This window comes from Sphaerodactylus townsendi, linkage group LG02, assembly GCF_021028975.2.
Source record: "Sphaerodactylus townsendi isolate TG3544 linkage group LG02, MPM_Stown_v2.3, whole genome shotgun sequence".
Lineage (NCBI taxonomy): Eukaryota > Metazoa > Chordata > Lepidosauria > Squamata > Sphaerodactylidae > Sphaerodactylus > Sphaerodactylus townsendi.
The window spans coordinates 154796668-154822138 of record NC_059426.1 but is presented as its reverse complement, the minus strand read 5'-3'; the positions used below and the strand labels follow the sequence as shown (position 1 = coordinate 154822138).

Sequence of the window (25471 nt, the reverse complement as noted above, 5' to 3'; positions counted from 1 at the left end):
AAAGGGAAGAAGAAGAAGAAGAAGGAGAAGGAGAAGGAGGAGGAGGAGGAGGAGGAGGACTTTGGATTTATATCCCCTCTTTCTCTCCTGCAGGAGACTCAAAGGGGCTTACAATCTGCGCCCTTCCCCCCCTCTAACAAGAACCCTGTGAGGTGGGGTTGAAAACTCGAAGAGTATGACTAGCAAAGTCACCCAGCTGGCGTGTGTGGGAGTGTACAGGCTAATCTGAATTCCCCAGATAAGCCTCCACAGCTCAGGCGGCAGAGCTGGGAATCAAACCCGGTTCCTCCAGATTAGATACACGAGCTCTTAACCTCCTATGCCACTGCTGCTTATGCCACAACAGAACTACGCCACTGCAGCTTATGCCACAACAGAACTACACCAATTTAAAAAAGCTGCACTGCCAAAATTCTCTTTTTCCACCTTCAAGTCCCAGGCAATTTATGACGACCCCACAGAGTTTTCAAAGCAAGAGACATTCTGAGGTGAGATCTCCCATCCGACTCTTAACCGGAGCCAACCCTGCTTAGTTTCTGAAATCTGATGAGCTTGGGCTAGCCTGGGCTGTCCAGGTCAGGGCACTCTGCTCTTCACATATTATTAATTTTATGCTATTCTACACATGATAATTAATTTAAAACGTTTTAAAATATGCTGCTTTTCTGTGAAGATTCTTGATATCCAGGGTACAACTTTCTTGTCTTCTGTTACATCTGGATGTCCTAATGCTGGACAATTTTCAAAAGGTAAACATATAACGATATGTTTACATTTATTTACTTCATTTACACCTCCCCTTTCCACATGATGGATACCCAAAGTGGCTTATATCATTCTCCTCACCTTTATTTTACCATCACAACAGCCATGTTTAGGCTGAGAGTCATGGGGATTTGATCATGGGTCTCCCCAATCTTGGATCAGTTTATTGTCACCCACATAAAACCAACTGCTATCCTCTGGGGAAACTATATCTCGGATCAATGTAGGTCACCTGACTTCCTATTAATGTCCTCCATTAGCTGTACATTCCATCTGTCTCTAGAGCACTCCTGTTCTTCCAAATCAGTGTTTCCCAACCTGGGGTATGAGTACCACCTGGGGTACACATGACACCATTCGGGGTGTGTGTGTGTGTGTGTGTGTGTGTGTGTGTGTGTGAAAATCTGGATGGATGGATGGATGGATGGATGGATGGATGGATGGATGGATGGATGGATGGATGGATGGATGGATGGATGGATGGATGGATGGATGGATGGATGGATGGATGGATGGATGGATGGATGGATGGATGGATGGATGGATGGATGGATATAGGTCTGCGAGTGGACACCATGGCTGGGATGGTGAGCAACCCAGGACCCAACAATGTGGAGGAGTGGGGAATCACACCCAGTTCTTCAGATTAGAGTCTACCTGCTCTTAACCGCTACATCACACAGGCTCTGACAATAGTGTTAGTAAGCAATCAGTAGAGTCTTGGTGATTAGCTTTCTGCTCCTCCCATTTTTTTCCTGGCAAGGATTTCTGTGTCTCTGCTGCCAGGGAGACAAAAATTCAACAGGTGACTTTTTCTGCAGCATAGACAAATCATGGAACTTGAGGGTTTTTTCCTTGTTCTAATTAATAAAAGGTACACTTGTGCAAACCCATCCCAGGGGAAGAGAACCTGATTACGGGAATATGAATCAGCTCTCAGGAGGTTAGAAGAAAAGAAATAGAGTATTGACAGTGAAGACAGTGATGTGCACACAAAGCTAAAAGGAGATATAATGAAAGCAGGACAGAAAGTGGCCGTGGAGAAATGCCCAGAGTCACCAGTTACCAAAAAAAAACCCCTTTGAACAAATAACAGAGAAGTCTCTATACCACCTCTTTAAGGCACAAAATAGGTTCCCCCAGAAACTCATTTTAAAACTTTAATATGCACCTCTATTGGCTGTTTATTATTAAAAGAAATATCATCAATACCCTTTGAAATGCCGTGTTTCAACAGGCAGATCAGTGAGAGACTGCTAGAGTGGTATAGTGGTTAAAGCAGGTTTGAATCCCCATTTGGCCATGGAAATTTGCTGTATGACTTTGGCGCCTTCTGTACATGCAGAATAATGCACTTTCAGTGCACTTTGCAGCTGGATTTTACTGTGTGGAATAGCAAAATCAAACTTGCAAAGAATTGTGAAAGTGGATTGAAAGTGCATTATTCCGCATGTGCGGAAGGGGTCCTTGAGCCAGTCACACACTTTCACCTTCAACCATGGCAAGTATTTAGGTGGGAGACCTCCAAGGAATACCAGGAGCATGACAAGGAGGCCGGTGATGGCAAACCACTCCCGTTAGTCTTTCAGCTTGAAAACTCTATTGAGTGGCCATAAGTTAGCTGTGACTTGACAACAACAAAAAAGTCTATGAAAACCATGATTGATTAGAAATTGTTACCTTCATACTCTGTAACTATCTCTACTTTCCAGGGCAAGCTCCTATGTGAAGTACCCATCCCAAATAAGTTCTGACTCTTTTATGCATGGGGTAGAAAATGTTGACAGAGAGAAATTTTTCTCTCTTTCTCACAATACTAGAACCAGGGGGCATTCATTGAAAATGCTGGGGGGAAGAATTAGGACTAATAAAAGGAAACACTTCTTCACGCAACATGTGATTGGTGTTTGGAATATGCTGCCACTGAAGGTGGTGATGGCCACTAACCTGGATAGCTTTAAAAGGGGCTTAGACAGATTTATGGAGGAGAAGTCGATTTATGGCTACCAATCTTGATCCTCTTTGATCTGAGATTGCAAATGCCTTAACAGACCAGGTGATCGGGAGCAACAGCCACAGAAGGCCATTGGTTTCACATCCTGCATGTGAGCTCCCAAAGGCACCTGGTGGGCCACTGCGAGTAGCAGAGAGCTGGACTAGATGGACTCTGGTCTGATCCAGCTGGCTTGTTCTTATGTTCTTATGTACGTGCCTTTTCCATATTCTGTTAGCATGCACAAGAGTTCTTCAGGTTCCAGAGACACCACTCCCCCTTAATTTCTAGGCGTTAAAATGTCTAAATGGGGACACAGAGTCCAGCTCATACATATGTAAATGTCTGCACCCTGACCCCAAATGGCAGCACACAGCTTTCATTTTCTCCCACTCCCCCTTCTAATTTGGAAATGTTGCTGAATTTATATGACCATGCAGCTATTTTACAATCAGTTCCATTGTAAAATTCAGGCTGCAACCCAGTGCAGAATTACTTAGGATGAAGGTCCATTGATCTCAGTGAAATTTTCTTCTGAGTAAGCCTGCATAGAATTGCACTCTAAACATTTTCCTTCTAACAGTGGAAATGGCTATGGTCAGTTGTTATTTATTATTTATTTACATTATTTATAGTCTGCCTTGCTTACTGAGACTCAAGGAGGATTACATACTGTAAGTCAATTACAGTCAATAGGATGGAACACCCAGTAAACAGCATCAGATTTGGATAGAAGAGCTGAAAGAAAGCATATGGAGAGGCATTTGGGAAAGGATAAAGGTTTCACGGCTAAAAGGAGAATGTATAATGTCGAAATGTCTGGAACTATATGGAAAATGCAAAGGGAAAATTCTAGGGCATATATACAAATATATGGTAGATGATAAGGAATTCATGATAAGAACATTGAAAAAAATGGGAGAAGGAAGGATTTCTAGACATTGGTAATACTGAAAAATTAATAGACAGTTGGAAAAATATAAAGATTGAGAAATATATGGAGTTAGGAAGAAAAGTGATATTAAAATGGTATAGAACACCAAAACAACTAGCATACATGATAAAAGGACTTAGTTCTAAATGCTGGCACTGTGGAGACCAAGAGGCATATTATAGCCATATGTGGTTAGAATGTGCAGAAGTAAAAAATTTTTGGACAATTGTATTGTTATATATCGAGAAACTAGTGAAGATAAACATTGATTTAAATAATGACTTAATGTTCATGGGTGTAATGGAAGACAGAAGGGTGGATAAACAATATAGTATAACAATATAGTATAGTATATAAAGCAGCACATAGTATGATTAAAGCAGCACATGCAACAATAGCCCTGGGCTGGAAAGAAAAGAAAAAATGGACACTTCAGAAATGGTTAGAATATATCTGGGAACAAGTGACACTTGATATTTTCGATATATTAACCAAAAATAAGACGTGGCAAGATAAACAGAATGAATTTTTGAAGATATGGATAATATACGTGGACTGGATGAAAGAAGCTCGAGTCAATGAAGAAATATGGGAGAAGCGGCTACAGAGAATGAACTTACTGCTGTTTGTGTGACAAAACTATGAAAAAGAAATAATGGGGGGAGGGAGAAAAGGGGGGGAAAGTATCGTTTGAAAATGTATGAAGAAGGAAATTACTATAAACTGAAAATTCAAATGATACAATAAAATTATTTAAAAAGAAAGAAAGCATATGTATTAAACTGATATATTATTAGACAATACACCAATTATGTAGAAGTATAACACATACAACAAGAGGAAGAATATATTATATGTGGTATACTCTGTCTCAGAAAAAGAGCCCTTTGGGGGTTGGGCGATCTATAAAATCTAATAAATAATAATAATGTTGGTACGGTCTGTTGAGGTACAGCGGTTGAGAAAATTGTGTGCTTCTGCACTAGAATATAGAACGAATAAGAGAATTATCATTTCATATTATTGTGTATCATTATCATTATTGTATAATTAACTGAATGCCAAAATGTATTTTTACTTTCAAACAGATGGAGGGGGGGCTGGGGGGCTGGGTAGGCACTAGGACCCAGGTGGGGCATTCTACAACAAAGAATGGCCGGTGTGTTGAGTTCTGTGGCAGAGGAATGTACAGTCCTACTAACATCTTTTTCTGAGCCAGACTATTTTGTCTCTATTTTGTGTGCAAAGTGACATCCAAGTTCAATGTAAGTGATTAAGCAGAGATAGTTTGCCAGTGCCCTCGTCTGCAGAGTCTTCCTTGGCAATCTCCTTTCTCCTTTTCCACTACTCTAGAGCTGTGGCTATGCTAAACTCCGCTGCTTCATATTGATGTATTTGGGGCTGTGTAGGGATGGGTGGAGGAAGGGGAAAGTGAGGATGATGTATGAGTCTGAAATTGTGTGCATCGAGGAATGCTGCTGTTAATTTCGTTGTGCGTGCACAATGACAATAAAATGCTTATGCTTATGCTTATGCTTATGCCAAGCACTGACCCTACTTAGCTTCTGACATCTAAGGAGATCAAGCTGTAGTGACAGAAGTAAAACACGGTTCAGAAGCCAGGCAAAACTCGGACACTGTATGGAAACTAATCTCATTAAAGGGCCCAGAATGAATATGTTTTGATGTACACTCCTTTGCCTTTGTCTGGCCAAGGAAAGGGGACCAGAGCACCAGGTGTAAACTGCTAGTTTCGTGTAGCAAGGTCTGATGTAATGTTTAAGGGAGTTTATGAATTTTGATGAAGATGGATTAAAAGAACTAAAACGGTTTTAGAGAACAGCTATTCTATGTATGGTTTGATAAATATATATATCAATGGAATTTGTATTATACATTCTTGATAATGAATGAATAGAGAGAACTATGTTCTTTGTGCCTTTGAAAGCTGATAAGCCTCTGTTTCAAACAAGTGTTTTACAAAATGTCTAGTTGCCCAGGAGAATTGGGCACCTGCCTGAAGACTTCTTGAATTAGCGCCAGAACTTCAAAGAACCACTGAGAGCTAGCAACACTCCCTAAAATGATATATTATATAGGGCTGGGATAGCCAGAATGGAAGAGACATTTTAGATGGTTAATTGGAAGTCTTATTTTGAAGTGCAGAGTTTCATCATGACAAGTGTAAGATTTATGGTTCTGTTATGAATAGAGACGAATTTTATTTTTTTCTAGCCTTTTTCCTTATAAAAAGGCTAACTTTGTGCAGTTTTTCTCTTTTGCTACTGGAACTCTTATCGGTTTGAATAAAACTTATCAATTAATTCAGCCTCTTGTCTCCTGGCATCCCTCTTGCCTTCTCGCCGGGAGTAGCCTGCCGAAGTTGCTCCACGGAGTAACAAGGCTATGCTATGCCACCTTCCCTCCCAATAGCCCTATTACCTATGTTAAAATACTGTCATCCCCCACCCCAGTAATTCTGCTTATCTGGTAGAATGCCATGAGTTTCCTTCTGTGCTCGTCCAGCGGGTGATTTCATAAGGAGGAGGAGGAGGAGGAGGAGGAGGAGGAGGAGGAGGAGGAGGAGGAGGAGGAGGAAGAAGAAGAAGAAGAAGAAGAAGAAGAAGAAGAAGAAGAAGAAGAAGAAGAAGAAGAAGAAGAAGAAGAAGAAGAAGAAGAAGAAGAAGAAGAAGAAGAAGAAGAAGAAGAAGAAGAAGAAGAAGAAGAGGCGGTGGCATTTGGATTTATATCCCCTTTTTCTCTCCTGCAGGAGACCCAAAGGGGTTTATAATCTCTTTGCCCTTCCCCCCTCACAACAAACACCCTGTGAGGTGGGTGGGGCTGAGAGAGCTCCGAGAAGCTGTGACTAGCCCAAGGTCACCCAGCTGGCATGTGTGGGAGTGTACAGGCTAATCTGAATTCCCCAGATAAGCCTCCACAGCTCAGACGGCAGAGCTGGGAATCAAACCTGGTTCCTCCAGATTAGATACATGAGCTCTTAACCTCCTACACCACTGCTGGGGCCAAAACAGAGTATGCATGTGTATGGGCAGTTGTTGACGTTGCCTGTTTGTATGAAAATGCCTGAAAAAAAGCCCTGCTCAGATGAATGAAACTGTTGTGGTAAAGTACAGGGAGAAGCAGTCCTGCAGAGATGAGGCTCCCAGGACATGAAAGGCTTTGAATGGGATAGTCAATAGCTTGAATTGAGTCCCGTAACTGATTGGCAGCCAATGCAGTAACTGCAGAATAGGAATAATATGCATTCTCCATGTAGTATTCTGCACCAAGCAAAGTCACCTATGTAGAGAGCATTACAGTAGTCTGAGCTCAAAGCAGGGGTGTACCATCCAGGGGGACATATGGGGTCAAATGTCCCCAGGCTGTAGCCATTTAGTCATGTGGGGGGCTGAAAATCGCCTCCACACACACCCTCCTTCCCCCCGGGTCCATACACTGACCTCAAGACCTGGTGCAATAAAACGTTGTTTGGTCGCAGTGGGGGAGGGTGGTTGCCCATATGGGCTACATTTTCCCTTGATACGCCTCTGCCTCAGAATTATCATGGCATGGATCCAGATTGGCTGAATCCAGGGAGCCATCTTCTGAGCTAAACTGAGCTGGAAGCTCCCCCCCCCTTTTTTTCAGATGCATTATCTTGTTTTTCCAGCAGTAATGTTGGATCCAGTACAACCCCCAGGCTTTTAACGAGTCACCAAGGCCACTGAAGGTGAGAGGCACAATATCCTTTGAGATTTCCGTCCTTCCCACACAGTATGATTTCTGTCTGGTCAGAATTGAGTTTCTATTTGTTCGTTCTTAACCCTTTAACCACAGCATATAGGCAGCAATTCAGGACTTCTACTACATCACCAGATCTGGATAAGGAGAATGTTTACTAACAACATGTCCTCTTTAGAAGCCAGTTCAAAAGAGGTGATTGCAGAGTAAATTACTGGGGGGGGGGGGCACTCGGGTAGTGAAAGCTAAGATCAGGGACTACAAACATACAAAGGTTCCAGTTTTAATCTATGAAATCTGGACAATAGGGTTTTGGGGGAGAGATTTCATCTGGAATCTATGGCCCCTTCCTCACATGCAGAATAATGCACTTTCAATCCACTTTCACAATTGTTTGCAAGTGGATTTTGCTGTTCCGCACAATAAAATCCAGCTGCAAAGTGGATTGAGAGTGGATTGAAAGTGCATTATGCAGAAGGGGCCTAGGTATATCATAAAGCCCCAAGAAGCCATTTTCCCCAAAGGAACTGATTGCTGTACTCTGAAGATTCCAGAACTCCAGGCCCTACCCAGAGGTTGGCAACCCTTCTGGGCAGCATATATATGCACAAACAAACAGAGAATGCACAAGTTACAGAAGGTTCAACCCATAAAATGTCACCTGCAAAACCCCAGATGAGATGTGTGGTGGTGTTAGGGGACTCCCTGCTAAGGCCTGACAAGATGTATCGAGAGGTGTGCTGTCTCCCTGGGGCAAAAATCTGTGATGTCACAGAGAGGCTGAGAAGACTTGTCAAGCCCAATGATTGTTATCCCTTCCTTTTAATCCACGTCAGAACAAATGACACTGCTAGACATAGCTTTTGGGACATCCGAAAGGATTCTGAGGCTTTCGGAAGGAAGCTGAAGGAACTGGATGCACAGATTGTCATTTCTTCTCTACTTCCAGTTGAAGGACATGGGTCAAGACGGGAAAGAATAGTGGAGGTGAATAACTGGCTTCGCAGGTGGTGCCGCCAGGAACGTTTTGGCTTCTTGGACCATGGTTTGTGGTTTCATGAAGAGGAACTACTGGCAAGGGATGGCTTACACCTCACGGTGATAGACACAGAGTAAAAGCTCTGCCACAGAGCAGAGCTCTGTGAGGTTTAAATAAACCAGTTTCAAAAAGATTCCCGTTTCAAAGTTTTATTCGTTCAAAACTGCAGTTTCAGGAAATCTCCTGTTAGTTTCAGGGAGGAGTCTCAAAGCTGTATAAGCAAACACTACTTATACCCTTCCTGAGCATACACACAATTTCTTTACTCATCGGCTGCGCTGCTCCTGACATCCCCCCCCCCCTTTGTTCACTTTTAACTTCTCCCATATTTGGGAATGCTCTTTATGTCATACCCCTCCTCGCCCCCTACCAGAATTTGGGTTGCTACATCAACCAAGCCTGTTTTTATTCCTGTTGGCTTCAATTTTTGCATTCTTTCACCTTAGCAGTGAATATAATCTTACATTTCTCTAATACCCATAACAATACGCATAATAAAATGGTTTGCCTTAATACACATATATATTCCTATCAATGGCTGTAGGGAAGGGCATTTTTGCTAGGAGATTGAAAAACCTTATCAGGAGGACTTTAAACTGAGTGAAGTGGGAAGGGGGTTAGACTTGATGGCCCTTGTGGTCTCTTCCAAATCTGATTCTATCTTAGTTGGCCAACAAACAAAATATAAAGAAGAAAGACACAAAGACACAGAGGAGCAAACTTGCGCGTGTGACAGACAGCGAGGAGCTCCTTTCTTTTCCTGTCTTGCATTCTTCCTACGAAATGGGCTGAAGACACCCAAACTGTTTTGCTACAATTTTTTAAACCATTATTAAACGTTTTAAGTTGCCAAAGGACTCTTCTGATGTTTTTGCTGCCACTAGACCCCTCCACCCGCAACGCACTTTCCACTTGCACGTCTCCACCCACAACTATAAACACCCAATCCCATGAGCGCAACCGTGCAAAATAGTTTGCCGCGCGACCCAAAGTTTTGCTCTGTCGCAGGAGAGTGACGTCAACCTGTCATGGCGGCCCCCGTGATACTCCCACGTGGTCAGATTCTCCAGGAAGTGTCGGAGTAGAGCCTAGGCCCTAGTACTAGAGCTGAGCCTGGTGTCGTCGCAGTGGCTTTTCGGTGGGTGTCAGTAAGGTTTGATCGGCTATTTTCTTCTCAAGTAGGCAAAAGGAGCTTCGTATCTGGGCAAAGAGAGATGTGAGGCGATAGTTTGAGCTACAGTGGGGGTCTGGAAAGAAAGAAAAGGTAGTCCACGAAAACCCCATTTGTCTTACCAGATCCTTTCCCTGCACCCTGAATAGTTACCTAGTTACTTCTAAAGTTGCAGCTTTAAGCTTAGAGGCTGGTTAGTAACCGCCCCTCCCCCCCTTTGACAACCGCCGCAGTTCCTTTTGATCCGGTTTGGTTAACATGGGATAGCACGTACTATTCACACGGCCCGCCCGTCGAATGCGGGTTTGAGCGTGACACCCTTCGGTGTTGGTACTAGTACTTCTGTAGTTGACGGTGGTCCCGTTTTGGCATTGGGTTGCTGTCGGGCTGGCGTGTTGGCAGACCGCACAAATGAACAGGGAACTTCTAACGAAGTGTGTTAATGGTCCGTGAAAGGTTACGCTGCAATAAATTTGTAAAGTTTCTAGGTGGCACAAGATCCCGTTTTGTTTTTAATCTGTCCGTAACTTATAGTACTAGAGAGACAGCTCTCTCCAGCCCCCACCTTTCTTTGCTTTTTGTAGATTTTTACTTACTGTGTTTGATTATTTATAGTCTCTGATTCTCCTGTGCATTGGAAGTCAGTGCATGGGCTCTGAGGGGTTGGGGGGGGGGTGTCTTTCTTTTCCTTGCATTATTCATTTGCCATTGCCGAATATGCAACATACAAATTCAGCAGCTGTAGCTGTGCTGCACCTATTTGGTGAAGAAAGATACCTCTGTTCAATGTTTGCCGTTCAGTCAAAGGCAGACCTCCACCAGAGGGGGGAAAATAGTCTTACTTAAACACTGCTATTTTCCAAGGCTTTCACGGCCAGATTCAACTGGTTGTGGTGGGTTTTCCGGGCTTTGTGGCTGTGGTCTGGTAGATCTTGTTCCTAACGTTTTGCCTGCATCTGTGGCTGGCATCTTCAGATGTGTATCACAGAGGGAAGTCTGTTACAACAGTGTAGACACAGCGTGTAACAGGCTTCTCTCTGTGATACACCTCTGAAGATGCCAGCCACAGATGCAGGCGAAACATTAGGAACAAGATCTACCAGACCACAGCCATAAAGCCCAGAAAACCCACCACAAGCAACTTTGCTATTTGTTTAGTTGATTTGACCATTTCCTTTTTAAAAAATCAATATTAACAGAAAGATAAAAGGAAAACAATAAAAGCAATAGACAGGAAGATGGATTTTTTTAATTGAATACAGTTCTAGGCAAAAGAGAGATAGCATGGTTATACAGGTAACATTCTATAAAATCCTCAGCTAATCAACATGTTCTATCATTTTTTTTAAAAAAGTAAAGTCTAATGAACAGAATGTATTATTGACAAAAGTATTAATATGTGATTACAACCATTAGTTTCTAAAAATATTTCCTACAAAACACCTGTCTGTTTAAAATGGAGTATTTTTTCTGCGTATAGTAGCAGGTTCTCAAGTTTAGAATCCCTGACCCCAGGCAATCCTTACCTAGCAGGGTAAGGATTTGTTAGAGGTTGGCTGGGAGACCTCCAAGGAATACGAGAGTTATGACACAGAGGCCAAAAATGGCAAACAAGCTCCGAATAAGCTCTGCTTTAAAAATCCCAACAGGGGTTGCCATAAGTCAGCTGTGACTTGATGGTAATTCCCTCGCCTTTTGTGAGGACAGGTGAAAATAAAATATACCCTATTTTGTTGTGCTTACAGATTCCATAATTCAAGTCTAAGATATTTTTCAGTAATGGTTTCATTCAGTTTTACAATCATTCAAAGTTTGACAACAACTTTGGAGACTATGAATTCTCATAGGGCAGCTGCTAATTGTAACATAAGTTGGACAGGCTTCCTGAAAAGGGTGGTGGTGGTGGAATGTTACAAATAATACCAAATTTGAGAGGATGGCTGTTCGGAACAAATTGTGTGGAACCAAATGTTCAAAGCTAGTAAGAGAACACAAGCATACGAAGGCCATATTGAGGCAACTTGAAGTGGGAGTTGCTCATTGGAGTGATTTTCAAAAATTATTTACAGGAAAAAATGGGTAAGTCTAGGTAGTTGCTATTATCATCTTTTAAAAAGAAATTAAAGGCTTGAGCAGAGTGAGAAAGGCTGTCCAAGGGAGAAGAAATGTGCAGATTGCATTGAGGTCACAAGTCTCATTCTTCCAACAGACACCTATTAGAACACCACCATTTATTTTCAAGTAAAAGTTACTGCTGTGAACAAACACATGCAATCTAGTTGAGCCACAAACAAAATAACAGGATGGCTTGATCAACTGATCAGGAATCAATTGCTGGTTCAGCCACATGTACCTTTGCTGTGATGCCATCCCCAAGCTTTCTGCCATCTGCAAGAAAAAAACAGCAAATATAGCCCATGTGGAACTTACCTGCTGCTGGCAGTGAAGTTATCCTCAGTCACTTCCCATTTCTGTTCATTGTAGGCATGATGCTAATGTTGTTTCCCCTAAGAGTGGTCTCACTGAATCAAATCACAGATCCATGTAGGCTACCATTCTATTTCCAGGGGAAGAAACCAGTATGGTGTAGTGGTCAGAGTACTGAACTAGGTTCCAGGAGACCCAGGTTCAAATCCCCTCTGCCATGGAAGCTTGTTGAGTTAAATTGTGCCAGCCACACATACACTCAGTCTAACGTTTCTAAAATGAAGGAATGAGGGTCCCTATTGGGGAGAAAGGTGGGGACACATGGAGTAAACGAGGAAATGGAGAAAATATGGTAGGAGGACTTCGCTGGACTTAGAAGGGTGTAACTGCTTAGGATTGGACTGTAGGGGGACCTGTAGATCTCACATACCACAATTTATAAACTGTGGTTTCTTCCAACCCTGGTTAATTATGACATCCAGAAGCAGATGATCCGTTGGAATGAGGTTTGTTGAGTAATGCCAAAGCGGGATTCCTAAGTAGGGCTTGGAACTGAAAAATTAACCATAGTTTGTTCTGTGTGTAATGGCTTTCAAATTCACAGATTGCCCTTTGTTCACAGACAGCCTTGCCTCTTACAGCTGCCATTCCACACAGATACTCACATAAGGAGCATTTCTTCTGTCTAGCGATGTGAGAGAGAGGCAAGCATCAGACAGCCTGGGGTGTAGGCACATCAGCACTTGTGACTTGGCTCTTGTAGGCTAGCCAGCTCTTGCTGTGTGAACCGTGATTTAAACAAATTTCAATTTATTGTAACGTCTGAATGAAGAATAAAGGGATTCTGAATGGGATGAGAGACCAGCCATGTGGCACGGAGAAGCAAGGAGGATTCTGTATTGATTGGAAACTGCCACCTAAAGCTTTGACTACGCTGTTCAAACCTTTAGTGCACTAAAAAAATGTGTGGATGCTCCTGTGTATATTTATTGAGACTTGTGTTCCACTTCCTAGTAAAGTATAGCATTTTGGCTATAGAAACTTCATGGATTAGTCAGTTTGCTGATTATTATCTTAAATTGTGTATTTCCAGTTTTGCAGATGTGTTTTCTTATACTGGCTCTTTATTGCTCTGAATTTTGGTGCAGTTTGGTCCTTCAATTCTAGCAGCCTTCTGATCCCTGGCCTACAGGCATCTGGTTGGCACCAATTGGTCCATACCATATTTACCCTGGTTTCCTTGATTCTTTTTTTCTTTGAAGGTCAGCCATGAAGTTTAAAAGAGGAAACAAGTTTAAGACCCCATTGAAGTTGAAGCAAAAAGGCATCCAAGTAACTGGGCAATGGAAACCTGTTGAGATCGACCCAAATCTCTTTGCTGATGAGCAGCTTGGTGGCTTAGTATGTTTTGAAGAACTTACGGATTATAAACTGGTGGCTTCCCGTAAAGTGGGAGAAGAAACCAAGACAAGAAAAGCCGTCGGTGAGGAGGAAGACAGTGAGACTGTGAAGTCAGAGAGCCCTGTTCCCAAGAAGAAGAGAAAGAAAGAGAAGAATCTAGGACAGGAGGCCACGGAAGACAGTGGATTGACCACAGAGGATCAGCCAACCGACTGGGGAGACACTGTTGCTAGCCAAGCTGAGAGTGATGAGGGAGTTGAGACAAGCCTAAAACAAAAACCGAAAAAGAGGAAACGGAAGAAGAAAGCATGTTCTCTCCAAGATGTACCCACCACCACTTCCAAAAAGGCAAAAAGCTGGACAGCAGAAGCTCTGTCTGCCTCGCCGGATGTCCACGTAGACATGTCTGCATGGAAAGGTCTCTTTGTTCCTCAGCCTGTTCTACGGGCGCTTGGCGAATTAGGGTTCAGCGCTCCAACTCCTATTCAGGCTATGGCTCTGCCTTCTGCTATTCGAGACAGCATGGATGTCCTTGGTGCTGCAGAAACAGGTACAGTCTCATGCTGCTACCCTGTCTCTTGAAAACTGTGTGCATGTATTCCACACATCCATGAGCCTGTTACTCTCCAGTCAGAGGGGAGGCAGGAAAATTAAGTAAATAGCAACATTCATTTCTCAGTCAGTCGTATTTTACATTTTGGAGCGGAGGAGGAAATGCAGATTGCCTGGAGGAGCACCAACAAGGAGAAATTGATTGGCAGGGGAGGGGTTAGCCCCTTATCCAGTCACCTGCAATGAGCAGCTTCTTGTTCTTTGCAACAGTTCCCCTGAGCAGCTAAGAGAGAAACATATAGAGGAAGATCCGTTGCTTTTCTTTGAACATCTAGTTCCATGCTCAAGTCAACAAGTTAAATGTATGTATCGGATGTCTTTATGTAGAGGAGAAAGTTCATCAGACCGGTCAGTTAAGACACTTTGGGGTTTTTTCTTTCTCTAAGGCCCCTTCCGCACACACAAAATAATGCGTTTTCAAACCACTTTCACAACTGTTTGCAAGTGGATTTTGCCATTCCGCACAGCTTCAAAGAGCACTGAAAGCAGTTTGAAAGTGCATTATTCTGCATGTGCGGAATGAGCCTAAGGTAGTATTTTGTTTAAAATAACAAAGATGACTAGTCTGGCTCCTATGTTTGTTTTTAACAATTCTACTAAGTGAGGTTAACAAAAGTAGTTGAATTTTTTTCTTCCTAAAAAACTGTTTCTCGTCATAGAAATAAATTCTATGTACTGCTTTTTAAAAGTTGATGCTCCTTTTTAACTCCCCCCAAAATGCTAGAAGCCTTTGTTGTGTTCAGCGGATTCAAATAGCTTCTCGTACGTTAAAAAACAACAACTGGGAATCAGTTCTGAAAATCACAGATAGTTTCCTGGCCTGTTTGATGGTCTGTTTGGTACCCAGCATCCCGAGAGAGTGTGCGCAGTTCTACCATGCAGCACTGGGATGCTTTCCTTAGGACAGTGATGGCAAACCTTTTAGAGACTAAGTGCCGGGGGCGGAGCAAGGAGAAACTGCACCTGGGGCATGCATGCACCCTGTGCCCTTTCCACGCCCCTGCCCTGCCCTGGAATGCCCCCAGAATGTCCCAAAACACCCCCGCCCCACCCCCAGAATACCTTTGCCACACCCCCGCAGGGGCACGTGCCCAGTACATTGCGTACCCCTCGTATCCCTGCCACTGCCGAGTGCCCAAACTGGGGGAACAGCTTGCATGCCCACAAAGAGGGTTCTGAGTGCCACCTCTGGCACCCATGCCATAGGTTCGCCACCACTGCCTTAGGACATCCTCTCTGGTTGTGTGTCTTTTTGTATCTTTTTTGTTTTTTTCTGTAAGTAGTCAGGTAAAGCAGGTGTCTTATGAGAGGTGTGTGTGTGTGTGTTTTAGGAAGCGGAAAGACTCTCGCTTTTGCAATCCCAATGATCCACTCCATCCTGCAATGGCAAGCATCAGAAGATTTGGCAAGTGAAGGTGATAGTACCCTTGAAGAAGCAGCAGGTAGAGAGGATGATGTGCCAATCCTGGAAGTGAAGGAGGAAGCAGAAGGCCTGAACCCTGTTGGAAGCAAAGCTAATGGTACCGCTGCTGAGGATGACAAATCTCCGGCAACAGGCTGCATGAAGGTGTCGGAGGATATAGAATCGGATTTGGGTGCCAAGAAACATGATGTAGAGAAACGCAATCCTCTTCTGGGATTGGTCCTAACTCCTACAAGGGAATTGGCAGTCCAAGTCAAACATCATATTGATGCAGTGGCCAAATACACAGGTATGTCCATTTGCTGGTATTACATTTTGCCTCATTTGCTAGCTGCATATGAAATTCTAATGTTGGCTCCATGTCTGTGCAAGCTTCAGTTTTGATAGTATAACGATGGCAGAATTGTGTGTTGCTACGGAGAAAGTGCAGAGTGTGATCGGCAGGATTGCCAGGTCACCCTGGCCAATGGTGGGGGAGGAAGGGTGATCGTACCAGGCTTAAAATGAGGCTTAGGCATCAATATCTCCTTCACGATTACATCACTTTTGGAAGTGTAAAACTTCTAAAAGTGATGTCATCATGTCGATGATAATAATAATAATAATAATTTATCATATTTGTATACCGCCCTACCCCCGAAGGGCTCAGGGCGGTGAACACAAGATATATAGGCAGAGCACAATTAAAACCAACAAACGATGAGGGACATACTCTGTTATATGAGCAAAAAACTCTATGGTAGAAGCATGTGGTTTTTACCAAAGAGTTTTGCCCAAATACCAGAGTGTCTCCCCTGTCATTGCCTATGTTTTGTCATCACTTCCAGAAGTAATGTCATCACACTGACAACATTGAGGCTTAGGCCTCATTTGAACCTTTGTAAGAGTCTTGCTGGTCTGCTTAATGATACCAGGGGAAGGAGCCTAAGGTGGAAGATCTGGCAATCCTAGTGATCAAGATCACCCACCGATTTAGCTTCCTCAGAAATCTCATTTCTCATTTTATAAAAATGAGTTTTCTAGGCCTCGTGGTATGGCTGTGATGCTTAAAAGACACTGACAGTGTATACTGAACTTTCAGAAGCCAAAGTAAATAGTGGTAGGGAGTACTCGGCATGGTTTCTGGCTTCTTCCCATGACCAGCCAAATCAGAATAAACTGAGAGCAATGGTGTACATTTGCATAATTTATGCAGATAAGGAAGCTCTACATTGCTCTCTGCAGGAATGCCTGGAAGCAGAATTTATTGAGCACTGAATATGGAATGAGCATTGGTTTGGAATATTCTTGTGCCCCTATAAAGGAGGTTTAGATTCCTGTTATTTTGTGTGCCCTATTCTGCGGGAAGGGGAGGGTTGTTGGAGGTATTTGTCTCATTTTGTTTTCACTTCGAGTAAGACTTGAGATTAAGACCTGAATTCATTTGGAGAATTTTCTGTTCAGCGAACAAAACCTTTTCAGGCAAGAAGCAACAGCTTACAAAACATGATAAAAACATAAAACATTAAAAGTTGTTCATTGAAAGTCGTAAGAGTGTAAAACAAAAATCACTAATTAGCTTAAAATGAATAATAGTTTTCAGACTAAAAACACACTTTAAAAATTATGCTAAAAGAACCCCTCTTTTAGAAAGTATAGCTTTTAAAAATTGGGCTTGGGGCTAAATTAACATGGAGAATTTTCTCTATCTTGGGGCGGGGGGCGGGCGGTATTCAAAAGTTTCCAATTCAGTCAGTCACACCCTAATAGTTGTGCTTCAGCAGCACAAGAAACAGAGCAGATAAGTACGAAAACAAACAACTCATAGAGGGTGAACCAAGTGAAGGACCAAAGCCTTTTGTTGATCTTGAACAGCAGCTGAAGGGTTTCATGGTACCCATTTGCTTCTGCCCAACAAAAGAGCCATTGCTGGCTTTCCTCCACTTCTTTGCAGGAGCTGAACTCAGAAAAATATGTCTTCCCAGTAGGAGGTAATTGGTTTGCAAATTTCCAGTATTTTGTGTCTGGTGTCAGTACCCCATGGCAGTTGTTTTGTGACTGTCCTTAATCCTCCATGGCAGCCATTTTGTCATGGCACCCATTCCCTACTCTCAAAATTCTAAAGATTGTCCACAAGATTGATTAGGGGCACTGGTCTATAAATTCCTAACATACAGAAGAAAAGGTGTTTTTTTAAATTAATGCTGGCAAATGAAGTCTCTGCTGTGGGCCGAATTGTGTCAACATGTAGCCTAATCCCATAACTTCCTTGAAAAAGTTCCCATAGAATTTACCTCATGGTAAATGAAGTGGTTCTAGAACTTCCATTTCTGGTGTGAGACTCTTTTGGGTTATTTGTGGCTCCTGAGTGTTTCTGTATAAAGAACAGTCCTCCATTCCAGAAGCATTTGTTACTATCAGGCTGTACTGTTCTTTCTGGTAATTGTCAGTGAGTGTGGAACAAAACAGATCTCTTCCTGTGTTTGTAGTTCCAGGAAGCAATTTGCTTGAAGTCTCTCTTTGAATTAAAGGAATGTTTGGTGACACGACTGATCTTTCAGGCTCGTTCTCTGAAGAGCTGGTTCACTGTTTTTCTCACAGGGGGTTCACGGTTTTTTTGCAGGGGTGGTAAAGTGTGTCATTAGTTTGCTTTTATGCTGTGAAATATTACACATTTTAGGATGGAGTGTACTTGAAGACAATGCTTCAGGACACTAATGTCATGCCCAACTGTGCTTTTCAGGTATTAAGTCAGCCCTTGTTGTTGGTGGGATGGCTTCTCAGAAGCAGCAGCGGATCTTGAAAAGGAAGCCAGAAATTATTGTCGCAACCCCGGGGCGCCTGTGGGAGTTGATTCAGGAGAGGCATCCACATCTCTCAAGCTTCCGGCGGCTCAGGTATTCAGAGGTTTTTAAAAAAAATGACTCACTTCTCTAATAAAGCCATGGCTACTGTAATACTGTAGACCTTTGCCTGTACCGCAGCACCCATTGTGTGAGCAGTTCTGGACGGTGCAGGGTTATTTGCACTTTTGCTTAGAGTTCACCTTTGCTGCATTTAGGATTGGAGATAGCAATGAACGTAATATTCAAAATGTTTATCATTATAATTACATTGATGGGCTCAAGGCATTATGCGCTTACAACAACCCTGTGAGGGAGGTTAAGATGAAAGAGAGTAATTGTCAGAGCTCCCTGGCAGAGTAGGGATTCAGATGTGCCTTTCCCAGGTTCTAGTCTGACACTCTAACCACTACACCACACTGTCTCTCACTTGACCAAGTTCCTCTTCTGAGACTCTCTGGAAATTGAATTACCTTCATTTCTTTTCCTTTTTTTGCCTTTATTGTGATGTTTTGCTTATGTTTTAAATAGCATGTTATTAAGAACATAAGAAAGAGCCTGCTGGATCAGACCAGAGTCCATCTAGTCCAGCACTCTGCAGTGGCCCACCAGATGCCTTTGAGAGCTTTTCTCTCCCCATTTTATTCTCTCAGCAGAGTAAGCTAGACTAAAAGATACTTACTGGCCCAACATTACGTAGTGAACTTCATGGCTGAGTTAAGATTTGAACCCAGGTGTTTCCAGTCCTCACCCAAGCAGTCATAGGCTGTTTCCGCACGGCCGTAAGGGCGCCTCCACGCCGGCAGGAATTCCGCCGGCGTGGAGGCGGAGGCCGTTCGCATGCAGGCATGCGGACGGCCTCTGGAGAGGACGGCAGGCGGCTCCGCATGGAGCCGCCTCTTCTTCCCTTTCCATGTACCTCTCGTAGTCACCAGCCGTTCTGTTGGCTTTCTCCCTCAGCTTCTACGCTTGCCCTCCTCGGACCCTCCAGGAGTCGGAGGACAGCTGCAGGGGAGGGACTTCTAGGAGGCCAGCAGGACGCATGGCTAATACACGAAAGAGGGGCACATGGGAAAGCGGAAGGGGAAACAGCGGTTCCCTCGGGCGGGCGCTGTTCGCCACCACGCCGGGAAGACGCTTCTCCAACAACAACCTCCTTTAAAGGGTTCAGTTGTTTAGGGCGGCCTGACGCCGCCTCCTGGGGGAGGGGGAGCTTAGGTCAGGTCGGGTGCTGCTGGCAAGCAGCAGCAGCCGGGCCAGGTGGGAACGGGCGGCCTGGGGGGGCGGCGCTTTTACCGCCTCCCTCTGTGGTCAGCCGTTTTTGGCCCGTGCGGAAAGAGCCATATACTCTAAGGTCTTGGCGTGTATCGATGCCACATTCTCAAAGATTCACACAGAGGCTCCATCATTGTTGCATGCTGATTGCCACTAGTTCAAGCAGAGTCGTGGCTTGGCAGAGTCTACATGTTGCATTTTACCTGCCTTGAATGTTCCCGTGAGCACAAATTCCTGAACCTTCTACCCATCAATTTCATTGTATCGTCGTATTATATGAGATGGTATTATGTGTCTCTCCGTCCAATTTTCCTGTTTCCTTCATGAGGACTAGAGGTTTGGAGAAAGAGGTTTGCTCAAGGATTCTAGAGGCACATAACCCGTGGGAAGAGTTGAGCCCCCTGTTAATCAGGCCAAAGCTGGTACTCCATCTGTTAGATTAACCTTGCCAATAACTACAGATGTGACAAGCTCAGCGACATTTCACTAGCCTGCTTGCCCACGTATATGTAGTTATGTAAAACTTCCTTGTCTGTTCAGTTGGAGGTCATTTCTTTATGACAACCAACTTGCTGTTTGCAGCCCACACTAAAAGATGGTTTATTCAAAAAACCCTCAACAAATCCAGCTCAGAATAAACCATATACAGTGAGATACTTTGTAAGAAAAGGTTGTGTTTGCTTAGATTTAATGCTTTTTCTGGAAATACTTTGTTGCCTGGAACTTGGAGCAAATGGTGAGGAATGTAAATTGTATTACCGGTATGTTGTTTTAGGTAGATCCATATAAGCTTTTGCTTTTACTTTATTTTGGAATTATATCCTGCCCTACCCCCAACCAGAGGTCGGGCTCAGGGCAGCCCACATACAGACAGAATACAATATAGTAAAATTCAGCCAAATAAACAACTAAAACCCAACTTTTACTATAGAATTTTAAAAACTTTGGCGCCAATAGGTTCCAACCTGCTGGGGGGGGGGGGGGGGTAACAAAGAGGAATGTAGTAGGGAATCTACTATGCTAACATAACTTAGCCTCCCACCCCCCAACCCCCCCAAGACCTGATCTATTCAGTAAAAGGGGGAGGGGAAAATATACTCACCTGTCTGATTCAGCTAAACAGCTGAGGTAGTTAAGCGACCACAGAGCAGTTTGTTTTTGACAAAGCAACTCTTGGTATAATTACTGTGATTTGTCATGAACACACAGTACCAGTTCAGTGTCTTCTGCTTTCTGGATCAGTTCATGTTTGAAAGAAAGTTTGAGGGAGTGGTGACCTCTGTTCCGGTTTCTTGGTTGTGTCTTTCCAGGGTGTTCACATTCACTGTGCCAAGAAGTTATCCTCCCCCTTCCAATTGAACGTGTGAATCAGCCCTGAGGGCAGTGCTCTCTTGCAGCATTCTGTACTTGTATACAGATCCTTGAATAGAAAATCTACTTGTCTGTTATCAAATTGGAAGTGTTGCAGGCCCTTCGGAGCATCTGGGACACGTGCCTCAAACGTGATCTATGGCACGTTTATTTTAGGCGTCTGAACTTTGCTAGAAGTAGGAATTAGCGTTAAGTGTGGTTTATATAAAGGATGTCATCCTTTTTCTTGTGAGGTTGGTCTTCAGTTTTAATGTATCTTGAGCAGATATCTACAAACTGTTTCTTGCCATGTCTCCGGCAGGTGCCTGGTGATAGATGAAGCCGACCGGATGGTTGAGAAAGGACATTTTTTAGAACTGTCACAATTGCTGGAAATGCTGAACGAGTCACACTACAACCCCAAACGTCAGATATTTGTCTTTTCTGCCACCCTGACACTGATCCATCAGACCCCCACTAGAATCCTCCGGAAGAAAAAGGCTGTGAAAATAGACAGAAAAACCAAGCTGGACATGTTAATGCAGAAAGTGGGCATCAAAAACAAGCCCAAAGTGATTGACCTGACGAGAAAAGAAGCCACTGTGGAGACTCTCACGGAGACCAGAATCCACTGTAATGTGGAAGAGAAAGACTATTACCTCTATTACTTTCTGTTGCAGTACCCGGGAAGAACCATGGTTTTTGCAAACAGTATAGACTGCATCAAGCGATTAACTGCACTCTTGACCATATTGGATTGCAATCCTCTGCCTCTTCATGCAAATATGCATCAGAAACAAAGACTGAAAAACCTGGAGCGGTTTGCAGAACGTGACTGGTAAGTTTAATGTATACCAGTAAACTAAGACTATGCTGGTCGCCAGTTAGTTTTCATGGCAGGCTACTGGGAGGAGGAGGAGGAGGAGGAGGAGGAGGAGGAGTGGTGAACCTGGGCCTACATTTCATCCTCTGAAGTGGCATCCCACACATGTGCTTGTTGTAAGTGCCACTCTCTCCATGCATTTGTGACTGTAGATTTGGGCCTGGCTGGAGATACGGAAGTTTGAGTGGTAAAAATGGAAAAATTAGGGAGAAAACCCTTTGTTTTTGAGAATTTTTTCCAATAGAAATTTTGTGGAGCACTGAAACCCAGTGGCGTAGTGCCAACGGGGCAAGGGGGGCCCAGGCACGGGGCGTTGAGGGGTGGGTGGCACTGCAGCAGGGGTGCAGGGCACACGCGTGCCCCAGGCCCAGTTCCCCCTCGCTCTGCCCCTGCTGAAACCTCCTATGAATTCTATTTTTTTCTTTTGGAATGAGTGAAATACTTTTTTTGGCAAGGTTTTACTATCTTAAAAAGTAAACAAAACTGAGGACTTTTTATTTCAGTATAGGGGATAGGGCGATATAGAAATCTAAATAATAAATAAATAAATAAATAACATTTGGGAAATTTGGGGGGACTAAAAAAAAACTAATGTGAAATGTTCTTCCTCCATTTGGGAAGGAGTTAAATGCTTTTGAAGAGACTGTATTTGACATGTATAGCATGTGAAAGTCTGAAGACTTTCGGTTTTTTTAATTGGAAAAATCAGAAAATTTGGGAGACCACTGGAAAAACACCTAGGAAAAATACACACACACATATACACATTCTTTTTGAAATACACATACATTATTTTTGAATGAATTAAGTGTGTTAAGGTAGCATAGGGTACAGTGGTGTTCTGCCTTGTCTTGCTTCAGTGTTCAGTGTGCATATAGAAAACTAACAGCCCGATCCAGGATGGCTGTTGATGGAGGCTGTGAGGGACAGCATTGTTGGATTTGCCCTCCCCAGAGCTTTACCCTGCCCTCCCCAGAGATTTACCTTGCTGGAGGAGCAAATCTCCTGGAGGGTGGCCACTGCAGCCCTCAGTGGTGGGCAGGCTTGGAGCAGAGTGCCACGTTGGCCCTCCTGTACCCCCATCATCTCTGCTGGCATAGTGTGCTGGAGGCATGGCCGGGGGCAAGGGATGAAGCTGATAGTATTTGGTTTCTACCTGGCCTTTGCCTGCTGGAATATCAGTACTGGGGGTTCGGGCTTATGCCACCCTTTTGGATGGTGTAAACCCATACAGCCCAATGGAAGGCTACTTGGCAGCGTGGAAGCTTTTCTTGTTTTTAGCCATTCGACACTGAAGTGGTGCTGCAGCCAGTCCCTGGGAGCTCTGGATTGGACTGCTTGGCATTTATACTTTTAAATTTCATTAATATGTCAACTAAAGTAATTTTATAGGTTTATGTTTGAAAGGAAAGTAGTTATAGCATATATTTCACTTTTCTCCCAACATTTCCAATTGTCTTTGTGGGGAAAAAAGAGTTTTTGTTTTGTTTTCTCCCAACAAAGAGTTTTTGTTTTGTTTCAGAATTTCCAGAAATGTTATGTCTCCAGGCCAAACAGTATCTCTGAGGGGCTGATTTGGGCCTTGTAACTTCTAGTTACTGAATACCAGCCCTGTGTGGGCAAGGAAGCAAAGTAACAAATCTTGAGTGAATTTGAGTACAGGCCGTGGTTCAGTGGCGGATCATGTGCTTTACATGCAGAAAGGCCCAAGTTCGTTCCCCAGCAACTCCTGTTAAAAGGATCAGGTAGTGGCTGACATGAAAGACCCCCTACCTGAAATGCTGGGAGCTGCTGCCTGTTTGCATAGACAAGATTGACCTTGATAGAGTAAAAGTCTGACTCAGTAGATGGCAACTGCTTGTTCTCAAGGTCTGAGTGCAAGCACCTGTTCCATCAGGAACCCTTCTGCAGCAGGGCATAGTGTTATTTCCCAGTTACACCCCAGTGCTTTCTTTCAAGGAAAGGAACAAGGAAACCCTCCAATAATCAATAAACAGTATCAGCAATTTATTAGGCATCAGTACAATCAATGTACAATCAGTACAATATTAGGCATCAGTACAATCAAAATTGATTAAAATATTAATTTCAATTTGCTAAGAAAAAGTTACAGGAAAGGAAAAATAAAATGAGAAATAAGTAAACAAGCATAAAAGAAAAGAAAACTGAAAGAGTTTAAAACAAAGCTAACACAGGCCCCTTCCGCACATGCAAAATAATGCATTTTCAAACCACTTTCACAACTGTTTGCAAGTGAATTTTGCTATTCCGCACAGCTTCAAAGAGCACTGAAAGCAGTTTGAAAGTGCATTATTCTGCATGTGCAGAATGAGCCATAGAAAGGGGGACTACTTCTGAGATCTTTTGGAATCACACAGACCTGCTGGTCCTAGATTTTCCCAAAACAGGTGTGTCTTGTATCAAATTTCTTCCAGTCCCCCTGCCAAATTTAAGGTTCCCAATATCTGAGGAGGGGAAAGCTGAGGAAAAGCTTACTTTCAACCAGCAAAAAAGCTCCTTTCTGCAAAACTGGTTAGGAGCACCCAAAGGCTCAACTGCCATTTCCCCCTGCTTTCTCTCAGTACAATCAAAACGATGTACCTAAAAAGAGATACCATCATGAAAAAGCCTTAGAAAGAAAAACAGATCTGCATCTCTACAGGTCCTCCTTGCATCCTTCGGCAAGTCGTTTCACAGAGTAGGTACCATAATGGAAAAAGCTTGTGCTATGAGAGGAAGAATGGCAAAAAGTTGCCATTAAAGCAGGGGGTCCCCAGCGCAGAGGCCGGGGTGCCGTGGCACCTACCAACACTTTTCCTGGCCCCCACCAAGTACTCTTAGAAAGTGGGCATGGCTAGGTAGAGCTTTTGCACAGCAGGACTTATGACTGACTGTGTAGGTTAAAAGAATACAACAACAACCACCTTCATTAGGCATATAAAATAGGCTCCAGAGCGTTACAGACATTTCTGAAGTACAAATCAAAAGTACATTCAAAACACAGACAGAGAAACTGTATCTAGCATTGGACGTTACTTAGAAAGTTCTGTCACTTGTAAATAGGTTAAAAGGCATCCTGTTAAATAGAGTTTCTGCCTGATATTCTGGAGTTACTATTAGTTTTATATAACCTTGATCTCTGCCATTTTGTGGTTGGCTTGGCTTTCTGCAGCAGCCATTTTGTTTTTTGCCCCAGCTATTGTAACAGTGATTTTATGATTGTGCCTACCACTCTGGGCCAGAATTCCAAAGATGCCTTCAGGCTCAAAAAGGATGAGGAAGTTCTTAATAGTAGTGGTGAACAATGCCATTAGGTCACAGACAACTTATCGCAACCCTGTAGCATTTTCAAGGGACATTCAGAGATGGTTGCTGATGTCTACCTCTGCATAGTGACCTTGGACTGACTTGGTGGTCTCAATAAACAGTGCCGACTCTGCTTAGTTTCCAAGATCTGACAAGATCAGGCTAGCCTGGGCCCTGCAGGTCAGGGGTTTAAGTATAAACCTGCTTGATTTATTGTGAGCCACTTATTTTTAACTCTGATAAACAAACCGATTTCAAGCCTAATCACGGCTTATCTTATACACATTGTGTTCTTTCCAGCAAATTACTGACAGAGAGCCAAAAAGTGA

At 43.4% G+C, this 25471-nt stretch overlaps 1 protein-coding gene across 1 annotated transcript in view; it reads left to right on the top strand.

Moving 5' to 3' along the window:
• The first annotated feature begins 9488 nt into the window (after positions 1–9488).
• The window catches only part of LOC125427271 (ATP-dependent RNA helicase DDX24-like), a 20513-nt gene continuing 4530 nt past the window's right edge, over positions 9489–25471 (top strand). Inside the window, exons 1-5 of the mRNA XM_048486469.1 lie at positions 9489–9610; positions 13333–14021; positions 15415–15795; positions 18229–18382; positions 21276–21791. Coding sequence (XP_048342426.1) covers positions 13340–14021; positions 15415–15795; positions 18229–18382; positions 21276–21791 — 1733 coding nt within the window. The 5' untranslated portion in view covers positions 9489–9610; positions 13333–13339. The remainder of the gene's footprint in view (positions 9611–13332; positions 14022–15414; positions 15796–18228; positions 18383–21275; positions 21792–25471) is intronic.